The sequence below is a fragment of the Eubalaena glacialis genome, chromosome 2 (genome assembly GCF_028564815.1).
Source record: "Eubalaena glacialis isolate mEubGla1 chromosome 2, mEubGla1.1.hap2.+ XY, whole genome shotgun sequence".
Lineage (NCBI taxonomy): Eukaryota > Metazoa > Chordata > Mammalia > Artiodactyla > Balaenidae > Eubalaena > Eubalaena glacialis.
In genome coordinates, this window is record NC_083717.1 from 118,567,193 (window position 1) to 118,590,763 (window position 23,571).

At 40.4% G+C, this 23,571-nt stretch overlaps 1 protein-coding gene across 2 annotated transcripts; it reads left to right on the plus strand.

The window, feature by feature from the left end:
- Positions 1–6,115: 6,115 nt before the first annotated feature.
- Positions 6,116–19,082, plus strand: PARP2 (poly(ADP-ribose) polymerase 2). 2 transcript variants are annotated; one of them, XM_061182315.1, is made up of 16 exons: positions 6,116–6,204; positions 7,167–7,301; positions 7,633–7,703; positions 8,303–8,353; positions 13,665–13,761; positions 14,188–14,263; positions 14,879–14,981; positions 15,600–15,762; positions 16,019–16,157; positions 16,955–17,018; positions 17,100–17,234; positions 17,494–17,621; positions 17,786–17,885; positions 18,223–18,321; positions 18,568–18,692; positions 18,813–19,082. In XM_061182315.1, exons 1-16 carry the CDS (start codon positions 6,159–6,161, stop codon positions 18,970–18,972), a joined length of 1,692 nt encoding a protein of 563 aa, XP_061038298.1. In that variant the 5' UTR covers positions 6,116–6,158; the 3' UTR covers positions 18,973–19,082. The 2 variants fall into 2 exon arrangements, with proteins under 2 accessions (XP_061038298.1, XP_061038299.1); XM_061182316.1 differs by lacking the exon at positions 6,116–6,204 and adding an exon at positions 6,241–6,320.
- The last annotated feature ends 4,489 nt before the right edge of the window (positions 19,083–23,571 follow it).

The window sequence follows — 23,571 nt, forward strand, 5'->3', positions numbered from 1 at the left end:
TTATAGGTATACAAGCAAGGTTTAAATAAATGGCAGGCAACTTAGCTTAGTGGTTAAGATAATGGATTTTGAAGTTGGACAGAAGTGGATTTGAGTCCTAGCTCCCCCATATATTTGCTGTGACCTGGGGCAAGTTATACAACTTCTCTAAGTCTCAGATTCCCTTTCCATAAAATAAGGACAAATACCACCTACCTCTTAGAACTGTTGTGAAGATTAAATGACATAAAATAAATACAAAATACTTTGCACGGTAGCTGGCATGTAGTTAAATATTTAGTATGCTGTTTCTATTAAGTGTCCAAGATCAACCAGCTAATAAGAATGCAAATATTCTGCCTAAAATTTCACACTTTCACAATAATCTTGAAGCCAGGAAAGTCACTCATGTACTCATAAATGCCCTTCCAAATCCAAGATTCGTGTCTTTTAAGGAAAAAAAAGTTTGCTTTCCCCTTCCCCTCATTCTTTACTTAGCAATGAAGACTCCAATGTATTCTAAATAAAATTACTCCATAACAACAAAAGCATACTTCCGTTGAAAACTAATTATTCTCGCAATCAGCAAAACCTCCTAACTGGAAAACTAGATGTTTCACAAGACATGATCTGGGCCTTTTAAGACTTTAAAATAGCCTTGGAGGAATTCACAAAGGCTTCCTCTTTTATTTTGCATGTTTACAGCCCCCAAAACATTTCCGTTTTTCCTAACTTAATGCTAAAATATGAGTTTACTCACTCAACACCATAATTTCAGAAAGATATCCAGCTCGTATTTTGCCAAGTAAACATGGCAAGCATGCTCCTTCTGCCCTTGCGAATACGAAGACCATGTGGCTTCTCTGATTCACACTGTCATTCCTTCTCAACATTAAATATGTGTTCACAACAAAATAAACCATCCCTTACTTAAACTGAAGTGGGCAAGGATATATTCACATAAAGGCCATCAGCATGGTTTTGGTTTTGATAGAAAACACTTTAGGGTGTTGGTTTCTAGTCATCACTATGTGCACAAAATAAGAGGAAGTACTGCATATTTAGAGTCCTTATAAACAAGAATATATCAAAACCCAACTGAAATGTCATATGTTGACAAATGACTTATGTACAAGGTTTTTCATTTTGAAGGGAATAACAAGATTGTAAACCACCTCAATGTACACCAACAAAGGTTAAATAAACTATGGTATGTACATACATAGATTTCTATGTAACCATGTTAAAGAATGTGGATCTTCTATATTTTCTCACTTGGAAATCCTAAGTGGGAAAAGTAAGATACATGGTAGAGCATGTATAGAAGAGGGGTAAGTACATATATTTGCTTATATATGCATAAAATATCTCAGGAAGGATACACAAGAAATTATTAACACTTACTGAGGAGGGGAATCAGGCTTAGGAGACTTCATTATGTACACTATGATCCCTTTTGAATTTTGAACAATGTGAATGTATTACCTATTCAAATAACATAAATTTAACAATAAAGCTTGAGAATTATAAGGATTATGGGGGATCTACGCCTGGCTATTACCACATTCCATGCACTAGTTTATGTCTTTCTCACACCTTCTACCTGTAAGGATAACACATACATTATATTCAGACTAATGTATGTCACTCAAAGTCACTAGGCAAACTTATGAGAAAAATAATATCCACAATAAATTTATTGCCTACTTCTAGAAGGTATGTCACATGGACTAGTGTTTGGACTTTGTATACTTTGATCTTCAAAAGCTAAGCCTGGGACTTCCCTGGTGGCGCAGTGGTTAAGAACCCGTCTGCCAATGCAAGTGATATGGGTTCGAGCTCTGGTCTGGGAAGATCCCGCATGCCGCGGAGCAAGTAAGCCCGCGCGCCACAACTACTGAGCCTGCATGCCACAACTACTGAAGCCCGCACGCCTAGAGCCCGTGCCGCAACAAGAGAAGCCACCGCAATGAGAAGCCTGCGCACCGCAACGAAGAGTAGCCCTTGCTCGCCACAACTACAGAAAGACCGTGCACAGCAACGAAGACCCAACACAGTCAAAAATTAATTAATTAATTATTTTTTAAAAAAAAAAGCTAAGCCTAAGAATAGTCCAATGACTCACCCAAGATCACTGGAGGAGTAAATTGTGGTGCTGGAATTTGATTTAGGCTTGCACTACGCTAAGGCCCCTCATCTTTTTCAGTATATCCTAAGCTTTTTCGGGCACAGTGCCGACATTAAAATTGGGAGCTCCTTTTAGAGCTCATTAAAATCATCTGACTTCAGAGTTTACAGTCTAGTCCCACTAAGAAAGCCGAAATGCCCTGAGCAAAGACCAGGGCAAAGACAACATCCACTGCAGCTCCCACAAACCCAGTAAGAACCTGGGCCCTGCAGATACAGGAGAATTAAAACTGACTAGTCTGAACTCCGCCTCCCAAGATCTACCCTCTCACTAAGGGAGACAGAAGTCAAAACAGCATTGAGATAACAACAGTACATTTTCCTCCAAGCAAAATGAATCCAGGCATTTTGCAGAAACACTATGTACATGAAGCAGAATCTACTGTTCCTAGGTCACCCTGTCTCGGAGAAGGAAGGCAGATCCAGTCCAGCAGAGGCCCACGTGGAAACAAGCCAGGCAGATCACTTCACTTCCTTCCTCCAATCTCCACACAGCCAAAATTAATCGCCTTGTAGCTCACCCACACTCCAAGGCTGGCTTGAAATAAAGGCCTGCCACCAGGATACAATGGCTCAAATTGAAGAGAAATTCAAAACAATTAGGAAGCAAAATTAAGTGCACACTCACCTGCCCACCACCAAAAGGAAAGAGAGAAGGTGGAGAGACAGGAAGTAGCTTTGAGAAGTGGCCTCAGAGTCTGATTGGCTAATGATGATTCCCTCCTCCTTTACCTTAAAAGGTGGTGAAATGATGCAACCCCCCCCCCTTCACCTACTTGTCTCTCTAAGGACCAATGATGCTACTTGCACTGTTTTTAGATTAAACTTTTTAAATCAAGTTTCCTTTTAATATACTTCGCAGAAGCAAACATGGGCTAATTCGAGCTATTTACACACATTCTTGTTTAGTTGGACCTACTGCAAAGAATTTTCATTCCTTTGGGATAATTTCGTATCCTTTGTAACCTTAACATGGTTAATTTATGCAAGGTGACAGGTTTCATTATAAACAGTCTAGATCTACTCAAGTTAGAACTTACCATCAGGGTAATAGTCAAGTTAACAGGCTTAGCAGGAAAGATACTGGAAGAAGACATCCACCTGCAATCCAGGAGAAAGGATTTATAAGAAAGCCACACTGGGGCTTCCCTGCTGGCGCAGTGGTTGAGAATCCGCCTGCCAATGCAGAGGACACGGGTGAAGATCCTAAATGCCGGGGAGCAACAAAGCCCGTGCACCACTACTGAGCTCTGCACTCTAGAGCCCGCGAGCCACAACTACTGAAGCCCACGCGCCTAGAGCCCATGCTCCGCAACAAGAGAAAGCACCGCCCGCGCACCGCAACGGAGGGTACCCCCCACTCGCCACAACTAGAGAAAAGCCCGCGCGCAGCAACGAAGACCCAACGCAGCCAATAATTAATTAATTAATTAATTTTAAGAAAGAAAGAAACCCACACTGACGACACCTTTATCTTGGACTTACAGCCTTCAGAATTTTGAGAAAATAAATTTTTGCTGCTTGAGCAACCCAGTCTGTACTTCTTAGTTATGGCAGCCCTAGCAAACCAATACACTGTGTGACCTTGAATAAATTACTTACATTTTTCTAAAGTTCAATTTCCTCAACTGTAAAATGGAGATGGTAATAACACCTACCCTGTAGGGTTGTTGTGAGAATTAAATAATATATGTAAAGCTCATAGCATAGTAAGCACTAAATAAATTCTAGCTATTATCATTATAAAGATTAAATGAGGTTATGCATGTAGAGAGCACTTAGCTCAATGTCTAGTACACAAAGAAAGCTCTACTCAGTATTAACTATTTTTAATAAACTTTGATTTTTATTGTCTTCCTATTTCCAAATTAACGCCTTTTAGACCAGTCTAGCTTGTTTGTGCCATAATTAAGTCAGATGCAACAGGCTTTGACATATCTCGGAAACAAATTAACCAGTCCCATCCAATCCAACAAACATTTGTTGAACACTTACATTTTGTTAGATTTATTCCTAAGTACTTGATATGCTTTTATGTTATTATAAGTGGTATCTTTCCTAAAAATTCTCTTTCTCCTTGTTTGAAGCTCTTTCATAAAGATAAAATTTACTCTTACATGTTACTTTCTAGCAGCCTTGCTAAGCTTCCTTATTGAGTTAAAAAATGTATCCCCCAGTTTCTTCTGGATTTTTTATCCATAATCAAACCACATGCAAATAATGAGAAAAATTTATTTTCTTCTTTCTAAACTTTACATGTTTTGGTGACCAAAATTTCTCAATTTTAATATAATCAAATTTATCAATATTTTCTCTCATACTCAATGATGTTTGTGTCTTTAGAAGCCTGTCCCTTCCCTCAAGGTCTAAAAGATTTTTATGTGTATTTTCTTTAAATTTTACTGAGGTATAGCTGATTTACAATGTTGTGTTAATTTCTGCTGTACAGCAAAGTGACTCAGTTATATATACATATTTTTTCATGTTCTTTTCCATTATGGTTTATCACAGGATATTGAATATAATGTTCCCTGTGCTATACCATAGGACCTTGTTGTTTATCCGTCCTATATGTATTAGTTTGCATCTGCTAATGGCAAACTCCCAATCCTTCCCTCCCCCACCTCTCTTCCCCTTGGCAACCACAAGTCTGCTCTCTATGTCTTTTACGTGTATTTTCTACCTAAGAGTTTTCAAGTTTATTTTTGAATGTCAGTCCTTAATCCACCTGTAGTTCACACACACACACACACACACACACACACACACACACACACACATCCGTATTAGAACAAATCACAATTCTAGCCTTGACCTGGAAAGCCTGGCTTGCTGTGGGCCCTGGCTGCCTCTCCAGCTCGTCTCACACCACACTTCCCGCTTTCATTGCTCTAGCCACTCCGTGTCTCTCCTCTTTACTTACTGATTCTTCTGATACAGCTCAACTCCTGTCATTTCCTTAGTGATGAGTTCCCCAGTTTGTTCTCCCATTAGAACTTCCCTTAGTACTGTATATTTCTTATAGCGCTTGTTGCTGCTGTACTTTTGCTTGCGTAATTGCTTGATTAATATCTGTCCCCAACTAGACTCTAAGGTCCATGAAGACATGAACCATGTCTATTTTGGCTAAACTACCATATCCCCAGAACCCACCAAGGTGTCCAATAAATGTGCTGAAGTAATGAATAAATATCTATAATCCACATGAAAATCACCAATGCACTGGTTGTTCTTGTTAAAAATGCAGACTCTTGGTTTTTAATTCAGAGGGTCTGAGACAGGGCTTCAGGGCTATGCTCCCAGCGGGGTGGTGGTACCCAACTTTTCTAAGGTTCACTTGACCAGGTCTTCCGAGTTCATTAGCATTCTCTGTAGCTTCCACGCCCCTTACATCCCGAAACGTCTGCTTACTCAGACCTTCCACAGCCTAAAAGAGGACGGTGGGGAGAGTAGTCTGAATTGGGTTATGAGGCCCCCATACGGGGTACCTCACCTCAGCCATTGAACTCACTTTGCTGGCCGTGAGTCTGTTCCAAGCTCCGGCTAAGGAGGCATCCGCCAGGCCCCTCCGCAAGGGCGGGGTCGATGGCATCTCCTGCCCAGTCTGCCCTCGCACGGAGCCCCGTTCTCTGGGAACTCACCTCCCCGAAGCTCAGGGAGAGCCCTGTTAGGGCCGCTTTTGGCCCCAGTCTCAGACCTTCCCAAGGGACATGCGACGGAGTGACTAAACGCACTCAGCTCGTGGCCCCATCGATGAGCTTCCCTCCGCCCTATGCCGAAAGTGTAGCTCAGGCTGCATTTATAAGGCTCCCAAACCTAAAGACATTTGTCGGTTATGGTGACTTCCCGCAACACATTGCGACATGCAAATACTGCGGAGCGTACCTCCCCTGGCAACTCCTCGCTAGGACGCACGCGCGCTGCGTGCTCCCGCCTTTTGACTGCGCCGGCGATACTTGGGAGAGGGTTGATGACGTCAGCGTTCTGGCTCCATGGCAGCTCGGCGGCGGCGGGGGACAGGCGGCAGCCGGGCGCGAGGTTAGGAGTGCATTGTGGGGGGCAGAAGGCTGGAGGGCGGGAAGTCGGAAAAGGAACGGTGCCCTCTGCTATAGCCCTTCCTACTTCCATCACCGCCTGAACCAGCCCTTGTCTTGGTACCGAACTTTGAAATTTTCTGTTCTCAGAGCTTTTGGGATTACAGAACTGTGTATGACAGCTTGTTGACCTGTAACAACTAACTTAGTGACGGCACTATCTTAAATACCTAATGTCATCCAGTTAAAAAAAATTAATTGTAAGGTGCATCATTGTTTTATGTACCACTAAGCAAGGAGAAACGCTTCCAATTAAAACATGATTCACTACTTATAAGTCATCCATGGTAAAATGCATCCCAGTTTCAGAGATAATGAAATGCAACTCTTAGAACTGACTTATGATGAGATACCATACTCTGTGTATTGTGTTCTTACGTGCATAGGTCTACCCCACAAATTCGGTACTGTGTTGGCTTCCTCTGGATTTATCAGTTGGGGCAACTGAGGTACAAAGAGATGAAATCACGTCTACACGATTCCACAGCTGGAAGAGACAGGGCTGGGCTCTAAGTTAGGCACAGACTCCAGAGCACTCTAGTAACCATTATCTCATAGCACCTTAGGTAGTTTGAGGATAGATATTTGGGTGGTATTGGGGCACAAGTAAACAGAAGAGATAAGCAGGCTATGAGACTCATGCCTCAGGCCATGAGCTCACAAGGACCTCAAGGCTCCATTTTGCTTTGTTTAGTTTTATGTGGCTAGAATAGCAATTCAGGAACTCACACTGTTTTCAAGAACAGTGGTGTGGCAGTTATTATTTCTTTGTAAATTTACAAAACCATCTCAATCTATTTCTTTAAAAAGATGTTTTTTCAAAGTAGCATCATATTCAGTGTGTACTCATTCTTTCTTTTGCTTCTTTGCCCATGCTTCTTGCCCATTCTGTATCACTGAATGAAGCTGAAAGAGTTAATAATGGCAAAACAGCTACAGAAGACCCTCCACCTGTGAAGAAAATTCGAAAATGCCAGAAGATGAAAAAGGAGCCTGTGGCTGGAGGAAAGGCTGATAATGACAGGACGGAAGACAAGCAAGGTCAGCTCCCCGACATACATAGGCCAGGGAGCACCTGGGCCAGCAAGGGGGTCTCTGGGAGGGGTGAGGGTCGGGGTGGGTATCTTGTTTTTTCAACTCTTATTTCTTCCTTTCTTGAAGGTATAATTAACTTTCTATCTTTTGGGCATACCACAGGACTAACCTACTTTCTCAAAATCTTCAGTTTCCTGTATTTGAGATGAATTGAGACCTGGACAGATCAGGAGTGCTTGGGAAGGGCAAAGTTAATTATGACAGGTTTCTGTCTAACCATGACAGATATTTTTGATTCCCATACAAGTAGATGTGGTACATATCTGTCTTTCCTCAGAGTCTGTGAAGACCTTGCTGTTAAAGGGCAAAGCTCCAGTGGACCCAGAGTGCACAGCCAAGGTGGGGAAGGTGAGAGACTCCCATTGATTTCTCAGGGAGCAGTTGTTCGTTTGTTATTGGGATTCCTGTCTGGAACATTGCTAGTATCCATTTTAGGAATGCTCTCCAAAATATTACTAGTGATTAACTCTCTCCAAGGCTGAGTAATGGCAGGGGTGGGGTTTGGGGGTAATCATCAGGGTGTTTTTTAGCATGGTTAACTTATGGAGTCGTCATCAGCTTTCCACACCTCATTCTCTTTCTCAGTTAGAAAATTGTATCATTATCAATGTTCTAATGAGAAACTGCCCTGGTATGTATGGCATGAGTTACTGATGAAGGGGAAAATGATTTGAAGAATACAGAAGAAAGGCTTCCTCTGGAACAGGTTTCCTTTAACTGAGTTAGACTGCTTTGTATTTCTGTAATTACAAAAAGGCAACATGTTTTCATCATAGGAATGACAGTTTATGTGTAGAAGAACGTACTTTTGCATTTCTTTCCCTGGAAGATGCATGTTGGTAGAGTGGGAGAATACTACCTCGAGGCATAAGAAAATTTAGAGCCTCGCTTAGGACCTCATCAGGGCTGTGACTGTACAAATGTCAATTTTTTTCTTTTCTCTCTAGGCCCATGTATACTGTGAAGGAAATGATGTCTATGATGTCATGCTAAATCAGGTAAGGGAAGAAACTATTTTATTTATGAGAATTTCTTCTTGATAATTATTGTTGACAGTGTCCCAGTGCCCAAATCTTTAATTCTGAAGTCCCTTATATTAGCCCCTAGAGGTTCATACTCCCAAGTACTCAGCTCTAGTGCACTCTACCTGATAGTGGAGTCCTCTATGAAAAGCAGATCTTTTAGCAGATTTTATGTCTTTTATTGAACCTATGAACCCTCTGTTCATATCATTGTGCACATTTTCTGATAGGTTGTTGGTCTTTTTTCTTATGGGCTTTGAGGAACTTTATATAATGTGGAGGATAGTCCTTTGTCTATAATATAAACTGCTTATATATTTTCCAAATTTGTCATTTGCCTTTTGATTTTCCTTATGGTATACTTTTTGCCCTTACTGAAGTTTTACATTTTTATGTAGTTAAATTTATTTATTTCTTTTTTTAAATTTACTTTTTATTGAGGTAACATTGGTTTATAACATTATATAAGTTTCACATGTACAACATTAGATTTCTACTTCTGTGTGCACTACAGGGGGCTCACCACCGAAAATTTAGTTCCCATCTGTCACCATACAGTTCTCTATGCTCATCAGAGACATGGGCCTCTAATTTTCTTTTTTGCGTTGTCCTTGTCTGGTTTTGGTATCAGGGTAATGTTTTGTTTTGGGGGAGGTTTTTTAATTACTATTTCAATCTCTTTACTAGAGTTTGGTCTATTCACATTTTCTATTTCTTTATGATTTAGTCTTGGAAGGTTGTACGATTCTAAGATTTGTCCATTTCTTCTAGGTTGTCCAGTTGTTGGCATATAGCTAGTCATAATATTCTTTTATAATCCTTTGTATTTCTGTGGTACTCATTGTTATTTCCCCTCTTCCGTTTCTGATTTTATTTATCAGAGCCTTATCTCTTTTTTTTCTGAGTCTAGCTAAAAGTTTGTCAATTTTGTTTATCTTTTCAAAGAACCAGCTGTTAGTTTCATTGATCTTTACTATTGTCTTTTTTAGTCTCTATTTCATTTATTCCTACTCTGATCTTTATTATTTCCTTCCTTCTGCTGACTTTGGGCTTCATTTGCTCTTTTTCTGGTTCCCTTAGGTGTGAGGTTAGATTGTTTATTCAGGATTTTTCTTGTTTCTTGAGGTAGGCCTGTATTGCTTTAAATTTCCCTTTTAATACCACTTTTGCTGCATCCCATAGATTTTGGTATGTCTTATTTTCATTTCATCTTTAGTATTTTTAATTTCTCCTTTGATTTCTTTGTTGACCCAATAGTTGTTCAGTAGCATGTTGTTTAGTAGCATGTTGTTCAGTCTCCACATATTTGTGATTTTTCCAGCTTTCTTCTTGTAGTTGATTTCTACATTGTTGTAGTAGTTTCATGCAACGTGATCAGAAAAGATTTTTGATACGATTTCAGTCTTCTTATATTTATTGAGACCTGTTTTGTACCTCAACATATCAATATGATCTATTTTTGAGAAAGTTCCTTGTGCACTTGAGAAGAATGTGTGTTCTGCTGCACTTAGATGCAATGTTCTGTACAAATCTATCAAATCTATCTGATCTAATGTTTCATTTAAGGCTGCTGTTCCCTTGTTAACTTTCTATCTGGATGATATATCCATTGATGTAATTTGGGTGTTAAAAGTCCCCAACTATTATTATGTTGCTGTCAATTTCTTCCTTTAGGTCTGTTAATAGTTGCTATATATATTTTGGTGCTCCTGAATTAGGTGTACATATATTGAAAAACTTGTCTTCTTAATGATTTGTCCCCTTTATCATTATGTAATGTCCATCTTTGTCTCTTGTTAACTTTTTTCTTGATGTGTATTTTGCCTGATATGAGTATTAATTATACCCGCTTTCTTTTGGCTGCCATTTGCTTGGAGTATCATCTTCCATCCCTTCACTTTGAGCCTGTTTGTCTCTAGAGCTGAGCTGAGTCTCCTGGAGGCAGCATATAGGTGGATCTTATTTTTTAATCCATCCAGCCACTGTGTCTTTTGTGGGGTTTTTTTGTGTGTTTTTAAATTTATTTATTTTATTTTTTGGCTGCATTGGGTCTTCGTTGCTGCGTGCGGGCTTTCTCTAGTTGCGGCGAGTGGGGGCTACTCTTCGTTGCGGTGCGCGGGCTTCTCATTGTGGTGGCTTCTCTTGTGGAGCATGGGCTCTAGGCGCATGGGCTTCAGTAGTTGTGGCATGTGGGCTCAGTAGTTGTGGCTCACGGGCTTAGTTGCTCCGCAGCATGTGGGATCTTCCCGGACCAGGGCTCGAACCTGTGTCCCCTGCAGGTGGATTCTTAACCACTGCGCCACCAGGGAAGCCCCACTCTGTGTCTTCTGATTGGTGAATTCAATACATTTACATTTAGGATGATTATTGATAGATGAAGACTTAGTATTGCCATTTCATCTTTTGTTTTCTGGTTGTTCTATATCTCCATTGTTTCTTTTTCCTTGTGTTTCTGTTTGCCAGTTTGGTTTGGTGGTTTTCTATGATGTTTTTCTCAGTTTCCTTTTTTTTAATGTTTAGTGCCTCTGCTCTAGATTTATGTTCTGTGGTTATCATGAGGTTTGTATAAACGTCTCTTAGATAAAATAGTCCTTTTTCTGCTGATAGCATCTTCATTTGACTATATGGCTTCCATCCTCTTCCTCTTCCCCTTTTATGTATTTGTTGTCTCAAATTATCCCTTTTTATGTTGTAAGTTTGTTACCAAATTGAAGTAGCTATAGTTGTTTTTTCTGCTTTTTTTCCCTTTAACATTTATGCTGTTTAAACCTATTCTGATAGAGTTGCAATTTTCTGATTCTGTTTATCACCTTACTCAAAGTTTTGTGTACCTTTGCCTTTTTCTTTCAAGTAGAAGAGCTCCTTTCAACATTTCTTGTAAAGTAGGTGTAGTGGTGATGAACTCTCTCAACTTTTGTTTGTTTGGGAAAGCCTTTTTTCTCCTTCATATCTGAATGATAACTTTGCTAGGTAGAGTATTCTTGGCTAACAGTTTTTATCTTTCAGTATTTTGAGAATGTCATTCCACTCCTCTAGAGTTTCTTCTGAAAAATCTGCTGATAGCCTAATGGGCATTCCTTTATAGGTGATCATACTTTTTTCACTGGCTGCCTTTAAAACTCTTCTTTTATCATTGACTTTTGACAGTCTTAATACAATGTGTCCTGGAGAAAATCTTTTTGTGTTGAGGGAATTAGATGCTCTTTTAGCTTCATGGAGTGGTCTGTCAATTTTCTTCCCCAGGTTTGGGAAGTTCTCAGCTATTATTTCTTTCTGCTTGGTTCTTTTATAGTTTTAATCTCTTCAGAAAAGTGTTCCTTCTGTTCATTAATTTTATTCCTGAGCTCATTGAACTGCCTTTCTGAGTTTTCTTTTAGCTCATTGAGCTTATTCATGACAGCTATTTTGTATTCTGTATCAGTTAGATCACAATATTCCGTGACTGTAAGTTTGGTTTCTGGAAAACTGTCATTTTGTTTTCATGATACACTGTAACTGTGGTTCTTCACGGTGTTTGATGAGTTGCTTCTCTGCCAGTACGTCTGAAGTAGCAAACAGCGCTCTTCTTTAGGTAAAGCTTTTTTTAAAATCTTGATTCTGAGGATCCAACAGGTTAGAAATTAGAAATTAGAGGCCTTTCTTTTGTTTTCCAGTAGGTGGCGCTGTAACACAAGTTTTTGGTTTCTCTTATCGGACCTGTCTCTAGTCATATTTGAGAGCACTTTCCACCCTCCACCACCTCTGTCAGGGGTCACCCGGTGCCCTCCGTATCACTGTTGTGCCTCCAAGGTCACTGGTGCTTTGCTGCTGCTGCTGTCACTGGCGTCACCACCTGGGGCACCAGGATGGCAGGAGCCTCCGTTCATCTGGGATCTCCTAAGTCACAGGAAAAGGCGCAGGGAGCCGGGTCGCCAGTGCCTCTGCGTTGTCTGGTATTGTTGTGTTCAGCCGGGAGCTGGCACTGAGGGTGAAGGTGCAGGGGCCAGAGTCATGGGCCCTCCATGGCTCCCCTGTCACTGCTGCCCAGTTACCTGTGGCTGCCGGCACCACTGCGGCCGGGACGCCAGAGTCCTGTGCACCGCCTCACCTGCTGCTGCCAGGTTCTCTGGGGGCGCGGAATCGCAGGCACCGCCTCCACTGCTGCCCTGGTTCCACCTCCTCTATGTGTCCCAGTCCACCCACCTTTAGATGTTCAGATGTGTGGAATTCTCTGGCATCCTGGAGTGTAAGACAGAGGCACCTTTGCTGAGTTGTGGATTTTTTTACTGGTTGTAGATTGAAGGGGAGAGATGAAGGGAGCATCTTTTCTCCACCATGATGCTGATATCCAATTTTTTTCTTTTTAATCTTTTTTCTCTTTGTTTATTTTTGTTGTTTTGGATAGATACTACACATGCCTGGTTAATGTATTTCCTGAATATGTCTTCATATTTGAATTGATTGATCTATCGTATATACTTTTAACAGCTACCTAGTATTCTTTTATTACCACTTTTTTCAGTTAAAATATCATGAGCAGATAGAAAAGATCCTAAGGCCCCTTTTTGTTCTACCATCTGCGACTTTATAATGTGAGCAGACAGGAGGTAGGAACAGGAAACACACTTAACAAAGAAGACTGCCGTGATGACCAGGGCTTGGCCTTACAGCACAAGCTGCTGTTCCTTATCGTGGACTGCTCACTCTCTTCACTCAGAGTAAGTTACCCACAGGACACCGCTTTCTAGATACTAGTCACATTTTCTCTGAATGTCTCCAGCTCAGGTCACGTTAGGTACGGGACACATGTGGCAGTGGTTTCTGCCTATCCTCCCTCCCCTCCTAACGTCCTGCTCTCAGCTCATTGTCAGATTGCTGCAGCTGACAAACCAGAGCTGTAAGTGGAACTGTTGAAGAATAAGTTGTCTAAACAAACAAGCATAATAGTTACAGATCTTTGGGGCATCAAAATTGTTTTCATTTGGAAAATAATTATTGGGAATGGATTGGGAGCTGGAAAATACATATGGCCTCGGAAACATCTATGGAGGGAAGTGATGATATTTGAGGTTGGTTAGAGGTTTTAGGAAGCTTCCAGCCTTTAATTCCTAGGAACTCAAAGTTTAATATAGAAATCCTTTTCCTCCTTTCTTATATCCTTACTCTTACATGAACCTGATTTTCTTGTCCCTTGCTGTTGTTTCCTCATGGCAATTACTGGTACCTGTGACCAAGGAAGAGTCATTGGTTTATGTGGCTTCCCTTTGCAAACTTCTGTCCTTTTATGTTCGTATTTCTATCATCGTAGACCAATCTCCAGTTCAACAACAACAAGTATTATCTGATCCAGCTGTTAGAAGATGATGCCCAGAGGAACTTCAGTGTTTGGATGAGATGGGGCCGAGGTAATGACTTTTATTGTGGATTTTATGAATTATTATTCAGAAAGCCAGAAGCAACTAAGTGAGTAGCCAAAGGATCCTCTGGGTTTAAATTGGTGAAGTGGCGTTTCTATAACCTGTCAGAGGCTTAGGAATCAAACTGTGCTGCTTGAAATTGGGGAGTGGCCAGCATCCTCATTTGCAAGTTCCCATCGGAAGAACTACTAGCAGCCTGTGGAGGCTGAGAACTCTCCTGCAATTGGGCTGCTAGTGCTGTTCAGAGGCAACAGGATCAGTTCCCTAAGCCCTTTCACCTTTTCCTTCTTCCCTTCCTGCCCATTTGTCAGATGCTAAGCGGAGAGACCTTAGAGAGCTGGCTCGTTGCTATCAGAGAATTGTTCTTGGGTTGGGGGGCAGAGAACCATCTTACATGTGGCATTTACTTTGCAGTTGGGAAAATGGGGCAGCACAGCTTGGTGGCTTGTTCTGGGGACCTCAACAAGGCCAAGGAAATCTTTCAAAAGAAGTGAGTGCTAAGAAATGAGTACAAAAAATATCCTTCTTCTTCTTGGATATCTCTTCTTTAAGAATTTTATAATAAGTGTGATTTGGCCTAAATGATAATGTCTTTCCACTGTGACATTGTATGATTGGAACACCAAATTGCATCCTTAGTTAGTGATTAAATCACCTGGAACCGTAAAATTGACTAAAAACAGAAGAAGCTAATATATTCAGCACATGACCAACAATTTAGGAAATTTGGGAAAAATGAGATGAGACTATTCAGCTACAGTTTGAAAAATTATTTTACTATGATATAAAAAACTTTCTGGAGTCTCTGGAAATGTTTCTTTCAGAGAAAAGGATTGGATAGGGATCTTTTGTCTTAAGTCTCAATGACTTTTGTGATGTTTGGGGCCTTTGGGAAGCTCAAAGGTCCTTTTTTCCCATTTTTTTGTTCCCTTTGTCTCTAGAGCTTTTCTGTCCATTCAGGGTCCTAATTCAGAATCCAGATTTATGGAAAATTGATGTCGCAGGAAATTAAAAGTTTGGAGATGTTCTTAGGAAATAATCGTAAGCCCATCCCTAGTAGTAGACCCTTGTTTGTAAGATTTTCTCACCACCTTGAACTTTACAGATTCCTTGACAAAACAAAAAATAATTGGGAGGATCGTGAGAAGTTTGAGAAGGTGCCTGGAAAATATGATATGCTACAAATGGACTATACCACCAATACTCAGGTACACTCTGACTATACGTTTAGGGAAGAACTGTTTCCTCTTAACCAGGGTGAGGTCTAGCAGAGTGACTTAGATGAGGTCCTAGTCTCTGTTATTTACTAAGGTTCTTATAAAATCTTAGGTCCTGTTTCCAGAAGTTTAATATTATGAATCAAGAGAGGAGTAATACATAGTCAAACTGATAAGACTACATTTAAAGTTGCCTTCACTTCTAGTTATATACCACAGTTTAAAAAAGAAAAAAAAATTTAATTTTGAATGCTGAGTTATAACCAGGATGCTAAAAGGACCTGTCCTGAAAACTGTCACATATCTGAAAAATGGAAAACCAGTCTTTTTAAGGTGAGAAGATTTGAGATACAATAGCTTCTTTACATACTTAATGACATCATATTTGGAGGGCCTTTTAGACTTACTCTGAGTGTTTAACTATGGGAAGCAGAAGTAGGACTAGAAGGTGGACGTCACACTGAGTACTCTAACTAGGGTAATAACGGAGTGGGCCTGTGTTCAAGCAGAGGCTGATGTTGACCTGCCAGGAATATTGTAGAGCCAGTCCTTGCAGGGAGCGTAAAATAGATCCTTTCAGATTTTATGACTTTTTTTTTTTTGCTGTAGAGTGAAGAGGAAACAAATAAAGGTGAATCTCTCAAATCCCCCTTGAAACCAGAGTCACAGCTAGATCTTCGTGTACAGGAGCTGATAAAGTTGATCTGTAATGTCCAGGCCATGGAAGAGATGATGGTAGAAATGAAATATGATACCAAGAAAGCCCCACTTGGTAGGACTTCAGATTCTATCCTACATTCTCACTTCATATTTTAGTTCCTTTACCAGGACATTTTATCACCATCATGATTTAAAGCTTGCTGATATTACTGAATAAAGAAAGAGAGATTTGGGGTGAGAGGTTGTGTGAGGGGAGGAAGAACAATTTTGAAAGTTGAAAGGTGAGAGTCTTTGTTGGGCTGGGACACAAATACAGTTTACAGGCTGGGACCCTAGTTGTGGAGTCTGATCTCTGGCTGGGTCTGCAGGGAAGCTGACAGTGGCACAAATCAAGGCAGGTTACCAGTCTCTTAAGAAGATCGAGGATTGTATTCGGGCTGGCCAGCATGGACGAGCTCTCGTGGAAGCATGCAATGAATTCTACACCAGAATCCCACATGACTTTGGGTAAGGCCTGTGCTGTTACTTCACTTTGGTCTTCTGCCCAACCATATCCCCTACATCACTCAGCAGCAACTATAATCTTTTTAATTTTTCATTTCTAAGGAAATGATCATCTTGAATAGCTGTAGAGCCAAAATGATTTATAGATAGCCTATTTAATCAGCTTATGAGTATGGGATGTGATCTCCTGGCCTGATTACAACCATATTCTCTGACAAAGTGGAAGTTACCAACTCAAGAGAGAGTGGGTCTAGCTATCCAACCAACACGTAAAACACCTTCAGGCATATCACCCTGTTTCCTGTTCTTTAAGGTGGCAATAACACACACCATTTCTGTGAACTCAAATGATGTTAGGTATATAAAATACATTTTATCTTTGTTGATTCTGCATTCTGGTGCTTATTTTTATTCCTCTATTGCTTTATAGAAGCCTGTGACCTAGAAATAACCCCGAGTGGTCAGTAGGTATATTTCTGCTTCTAGATAGGACTTCATCCAAACTATTCCTTATTGATGTCAATACATCTTATTTTTAAAAAGTTCCCATAAAAAGGAGTTTTAACTCTAGTCCCAAATGTCAAAATCTATATAGTTTGTTCATTTTATCCTACTCAGAGTATATGCATAATATCTCTATATATTTGGAATTTAAAATCTCTTACAGACCTCTATCAAATGGAAAACCCCAGTTTCTTATACCTATTTTCTAAAGGACCTATCTTTAGTCTGTTATTTTTAGTCATGTGCCTTTTGGCCACACATCAGAGAACTAATTATTGGTTATATCTCTGTCCTAGACTCCGTACCCCTCCATTAATCCGGACAGAGAAAGAACTGTCAGACAAAGTACAGCTACTAGAGGTGAGATATGTGTGGATTGGGAAGTATTACATCTCTTGTCCCAGGTTTCTCCCACACTGATTTTCTGTCTCATCTTGTCAGGCTTTGGGAGACATTGAAATTGCCATTAAACTGGTGAAGACAGAACTGCAAAGCCCAGAACACCCACTGGACCAACACTATAGAAAACTACATTGTGCTTTGCGCCCTTTAGACCATGAGAGTTATGAGTTCAAAGTAAGAAAAATGATCATTTATTTTCATAACAAAATAAATGATCCACCCTTCCCCATCCCCCTGTTCTCTGACTACTTCTGGTTAAGAGAAAACTTTAGGGCAGAACTTCTATTTACTAGGAATTGGGAAGGTAGGGCTCTTTCTAGCTGCCCTTGTGAGACCATTTGGGCCAATTTATACCAGAAGCCCTGAGGTTCTTCAGCTCACCGTGGTCTCTTATAGAGTCCGCATCAGCCATTTCTTTCATTCTTCTTCACAGGTGATTTCCCAGTACCTACAGTCTACGCATGCTCCCACACACAGTGACTATACCATGACCTTGCTGGATGTTTTTGAAGTAGAGAAGGAGGGTGAGAAAGAAGCCTTCAGAGAGGACCTTCATAACAGGTCTCCATTTAGCTTTGGGTTTGGGAAGACATTCCCTTGCCTGAAGTGCAGTTATGGAACTTATAGAGAAGGATAGCGGAGACAGCTGTTGGTGTTTTTTTATGCTTATGGCCTATGTTTGCAGGAGAGCAAGAGAGAGTACAATAATATTGGCTTTTCCTTAGGATGCTGCTATGGCATGGTTCCAGGCTGAGTAACTGGGTGGGAATCCTGAGCCATGGGCTTCGAATCGCCCCACCTGAGGCTCCCATCACAGGTTACATGGTGAGTAGAAATTGAACCCTGGAGGTAGGTACAAGGGGAAAGGATACAATTTTCTCAGTCCTTTTCCCCTTTTTTTTTTTCCTAGATTAGGATTAGGTGGTGACCTGGCATTGACTATGACCTTCCTTTCTTAAATTCCTAAGGATATCCCTCCTTTCTCCCCAGAAAGCAGAGATTCACTGATGCTTCTGCCATCTCTTGGAACAGAATTGTGAGGGGAAATGGAGAAGGGTCTATATTGTGTTTAAGATAATAGAACACAGGGTCAGTGGTATGAGCCTCCCTTCTAACACAATGGATTAGGCAGTTGACCTTGTTTTTTATTTATATGTTTCAGTTTGGAAAAGGAATCTACTTTGCTGACATGTCTTCCAAGAGTGCCAATTACTGCTTTGCCACTCGCCTAAAGGATACTGGACTGCTGCTCCTGTCAGAGGTAAGGCAGGAACACATCCGTGATTCCTAGTTTATTATTAGTTCCTATTTTTCCAAAGAGAAAAGTTCAGCCACAGAACCAAGAGGTTCACCTGGGAGAACCTGAGAGGGAAGCCAAGTGCAATTTCCACTGCATTCGATTCTTCTGCTGGAGTAGGAGAAGAAAGTACTGATGGAGTTTTCTGTTTGGCTTTAGAGCCATTCATTTCAGTAGGATGTGGTCATTTAAAGATCCTTTTCTTTGCAGGTAGCTCTAGGTCAGTGTAATGAGCTACTAGGGGCCAATCCAGAGGCAGAAGGATTACTTCAGGGCAAACACAGCACCAAGGGGCTAGGCAAGATGGCCCCCAGTCCTACGTGCGCCATCACCTTGTAAGTACTCAGAGCCTGGAGGGTCAGAAAACTCCTTTTGGCCAGATAAGACTCTCTACTTTCTCTATACAAACTTCTGAACCAGAGGCAGATGTTGACACACATTCTTCCATTTGGCAGGAATGGGAGTACAGTGCCCTTAGGACCAGCAAGTGACACAGGAATTCTGAATCCAGAGGGTTATACCCTCAACTACAACGAATTTATTGTCTATAACCCCAATCAGGTCCATATGCGATACCTTCTAAAGGTTCGATTTAATTTCCTGCAGCTGTGGTGAATGTTGATATTAAACAAACCAGAGAAAATATGATCTTCAAGCAAGAAAACAGGCAACGTTGTACTTTCGATTTTCTCATATTTTCTGTAATAAAGACAGTACAAATCTTCCACTGGCTTCTTTGGGCTTTACTTCTGCAAGCACATATTTCTTCTGATGTTAGTGTATCTTTATTTCCAGGACAGAAAATATAGCTTCTCTGCGTATGCCACAGCTAGCTGCAAGTTACTCAGGATCCTGTTCTGTTCTTTCACAGCAGAATAGCCTCTGTGCATTGAGGGAGACTCATGGAGGTTAATGTTTTTCCCCATTTAATACAGTTTTTCTGCAAACTGGAGTTTTTTGGGTAGTATTATAGGAAGGGTAGATGCAGCAAAGACTGAATTGTTTCCCATACAAATCTTCTCACTTGCCTTTTTCCCCTGTTTACCACCTGCAGACCAGGTCTCCCACCACTTAGCATCCTAGGTCTCAGCAGATGTCCAAAATTTTGGGAAGCACTTGGAGGACTGTCACTAAGCCTAAATATATCTCAGGGAGGAAGAGAGAGAAGGAGAATGATTTTGATGTACCCCACTCCATCTAAGAAGTACCAAAGTCTAAAACAGATCCAGAGTCTTCTTGACTATTTGTAAACACATGCAACACAGATAAACACACACATACAACATACTTCCTTAGTAACAATGAAGGTTATTTAAATGAAAACAATAGCTTGTAACTTTTTAGAGACCAGATTACCAATATCTATCAAAAATTTTAAATGTATACACCCTTTGACCTAAAAATTACAGGTGTACATGTTTACATAGATGATGTCACTGCAGAATTGTTATATGCAAAAAAACCCATAAATAAGGAACTAGTTAAATATATTCTCTCATTGAAATACTATGCTGCTGTTAAAACTAGACTATACACTTCAAAAAAATGTAAGAGAAGGGAATACTTCCCAACTCATTCTATAAGGCCGTATAAAACTAAACCCAGATAAAGTTATCACAAGAAAATTATAGACCAGTATCCTGTAAGAATGTAGATACAGGTGCAGTGGTTAATAATCTGCCTGCCAATGCAGGGGTCACAGGTTCAAGCCCTGGTCCAGGAAGATCCCACATGCCGCAGAGCAACTAAGCCCGTAAGCCACAACTACTGAGCCCGTGTGCCACAACTACTGAAGCCCACGTGCCTAGAGCCCGTGCTCCGCAACGAGAAGCCACCGCAATGAGAAGCCTGCGCACTACAACGAAGAGTAGCCCCTGCTCACCACAACTAGAGAAAGCCCGCATGCAGCAATGAAGGCCCAACACAGCCAAAAATAAATAAATACATTTATTAAAAAAAAAAAAAAAAGAATGTAGATACAGGGACTTCCCTGGTGATCGAGTAGTCAAGAATCCACCTTCCAATGCAGGGGACATGGGTTCGATCCCTGCGTGAGGAACTAAGATTCCACATGCCGCCAGGCAACTAAACCTGCGTGCCACGACTAGAGAGCCTGCATGCCGCAACTACTGAGCCCGTGCACCCTGGAGCTCGTGCGCCACAACTAGAGAAGCCCGCATGCTGCAACTAGAGAAAGAAGCCCACAATGAAGAGCCCACATGCTGCAATGAAGACCCAGCTCAGCCAAAAAAAAAAAAAAAAAACAGAATGTAGATACAAAAATAAAATACTATCAAGCGTAAACCAGCAAACCATAAAAAAGGATTATACAGCATGACCAAATGAGATTTACTGCAGAAATGCAAGTTTGGTTCAACATACGAAAATCAACCAAAATTGATGGTTGTGACTTTTGCCAAATGTAGGGCAAGTCACATGACCATCTCATTAGCTGCAGAAAAAGCACTTGGCAAAATTCAACACCCTTTCACGATAAACATTCAACAAACTAAGAATGGAAAGGATCTTCTTCAACCTAATAAAGGATGTCTATGAAAAACCGCAAAAAGACTGAAAGTTTTTCCCCAAAGATCAGGAACAAGACCAGGATATCTGCTCTCACCACTTCTATTCAGCATTGTACTGGATTCTGGGCACAGTAATTAGATAAGGAATAGAGGGGAAAAGGCATCCATATTGAAAAGGAAGAGGAAAAACTATGTTGGCAGATTACATGATCTAATATACATATATTAGATTACATGATCTAATATATATATAGATTAGATTACATGATCTAATGTGTATATATATATATTAGATTACATGATCTAATATATATATAAAGCCCTAAACAACACATGCAAAAAGAAATTAGAGATAATAAGTTCAACAAGGTTGCGGGATACAAGATCAATACACAAAAATCAATTGTATTTCTATACACTAGCAATGAATAATCTGAAAAGGAAATTAAAATCCCTTTATAATAGCATCAAAAAAATAATTAGGAGTAGATTTAAATCACAAAACTTGTACACTGAAAATGACAATACATTATTGAAAGAAATGTAAGAAGACCCAAATAGGTGGAAATACACTCCATGTTCATGGATTGGAAAATTTAATATATCTAAGATGGCAATACTCCCCAAAGTGATCTACAGATTCAGCGCAATTCTGGTCAAAATTCCAACAGCCTTTTTGCACAAGTGAACAAGACAAACCTAAAATTCATGTGAGATTGCAAAGTGTTCTTGAATAGCCAAAACAATCTTGAAAAAGAAAAGGTTGGAGGACTCACTTTCTGATTTCAAAACTTACTACAAAGCTGTAGTAATCAAGAAAGTGTGGTACTGGCATAAAGATGATATATAGATCAATAAAATTGGAGAGTTGTGAAATAAATACATGCATCTATGGTCAACTGATTTTCAACGAGGATGCCAGGGCTACTAAAAGGGGGAAAGAATAGTTTTTTCAATAAATGGTGCCAAGACAACTTGGATATCCACATGCAAAGTAATCAATTTGGAATACTACCTCACACTATATGCAAAAATTAACTCAAAGTGTGTCAAAGACTTAAATGTAAGAGCTAAAACTATAAAACTCTTAGAAGACACAGATGGGAATCTTGTGACCTTGGATTAGGCAATAGTTTCTGAGATATGACACCAACAGCACAATCAACCAAAGAAAATAATAGTGTTCATCAAAATTTGAAACTTTTGTTAATCAAAGGACACTATCGGGACTTCCCTGGTGGTCCAATGGTAAAGAATCCACCTTCCAATGCAGGGGACACGGGTTCGAACCTTGGTCGGGGAACTAAGATCCCACACGGTGCCGGGCAACTAAGCTCGCGTGCCACAACTACTGAGCCCATGCTCCTCAACTAGAGAGCCCACATGCCGCAAACTACAGAGCCCACGCACTCTGGAACCAGTGTGCCACAACTAGAGAGAGAAAACCTGCACACCACAACTAGAGAGAAGCCCGCACGCTGAAACAAAGAGGCCACATGATGCAACAAAATATTCCGCATGCCGCAATAAAGACCCAATGCAGCCAAAAAAATAATTAATTATAAATAAATAAATAAATAGATATACTAGGGGAAGAAAAAAAAGGACACTATCAAAGTGAAAAGACAACCTATAGAATGGGAGAAAATATTTGCAAATCATAACATGATGAGGATCTAGTATCCAGAATATGTAAAGAACTCTTACAATTCAACAATAAAAAGATAAATAGGGGCTTCCCTGATGGCACAGTGGTTAAGAATCCGCCTGCCAATGCAGAGGACACGGGTTCGAGCCCCGGTCCGGGAAGATCCCACATGCCGCGGAGCAACTAAGCCTGTGCGCCACAAGTACTGAGCCTGCGCTCTAGAGCCCACGAGCCACAACTACTGAGCCCATGTGCCACAACTACTGAAGCCTGCATGCCTAGAGCCCGTGCTCCACAACAAGAGAAGCCACCGCAATGAGAAGCCCGCGCACCACAACGAAGAGTAGCCCCCGCTCGCCACAACTAGAGAAAGCCCACACGCAGCAACAAAGACCCAACGCAGCCAAAAAAATAAATAAATAAAAAATAAATTTATAAAAAAAAAGATAAATAACCCAGTTAAAAACCAACCAAAGAATCTGAATAGAAATTTCTCCAAAGAAATACAAATGCCCAATAACAAGCACGTGAAAAGATGCTCAACATCATTAAATATTAAGGAAACAAATCAAAATCACAAGATACCACTTGACAAACACTAGCAGGGCTGCAATTAGAAAGACCAAGAATAACAAGTACTGGTGAAAATGAGGACGAATTAGAAACCTCACATGTTACTGGTGAGAATGTAAAATGGCTCAGCTTCTTTGGAGAATAGTTTGGCAGTTCCTCAAATAGTTAAAACATACAGTTACCATGTGATCTACTAATCCTGATCTTAGGTATGTAAAGAGAATTGAAAAGAAATGTTTACACAAAAACTTGTACGTTACTGATGATAGCAACATAATAATAGCCAAAAAGTGGAAACAACCAGAATTTCTATCAATTGATGAATGGATGAACACAATATGGTGTATCTATACAATGGAATATTATTGTATTATTTATTGTTATATTGTATTATTATTATTGTATTGTTTATTATTATAAAATGGAATAAAGTATTGATACATGCTACCAAATGAACCTTGAAAA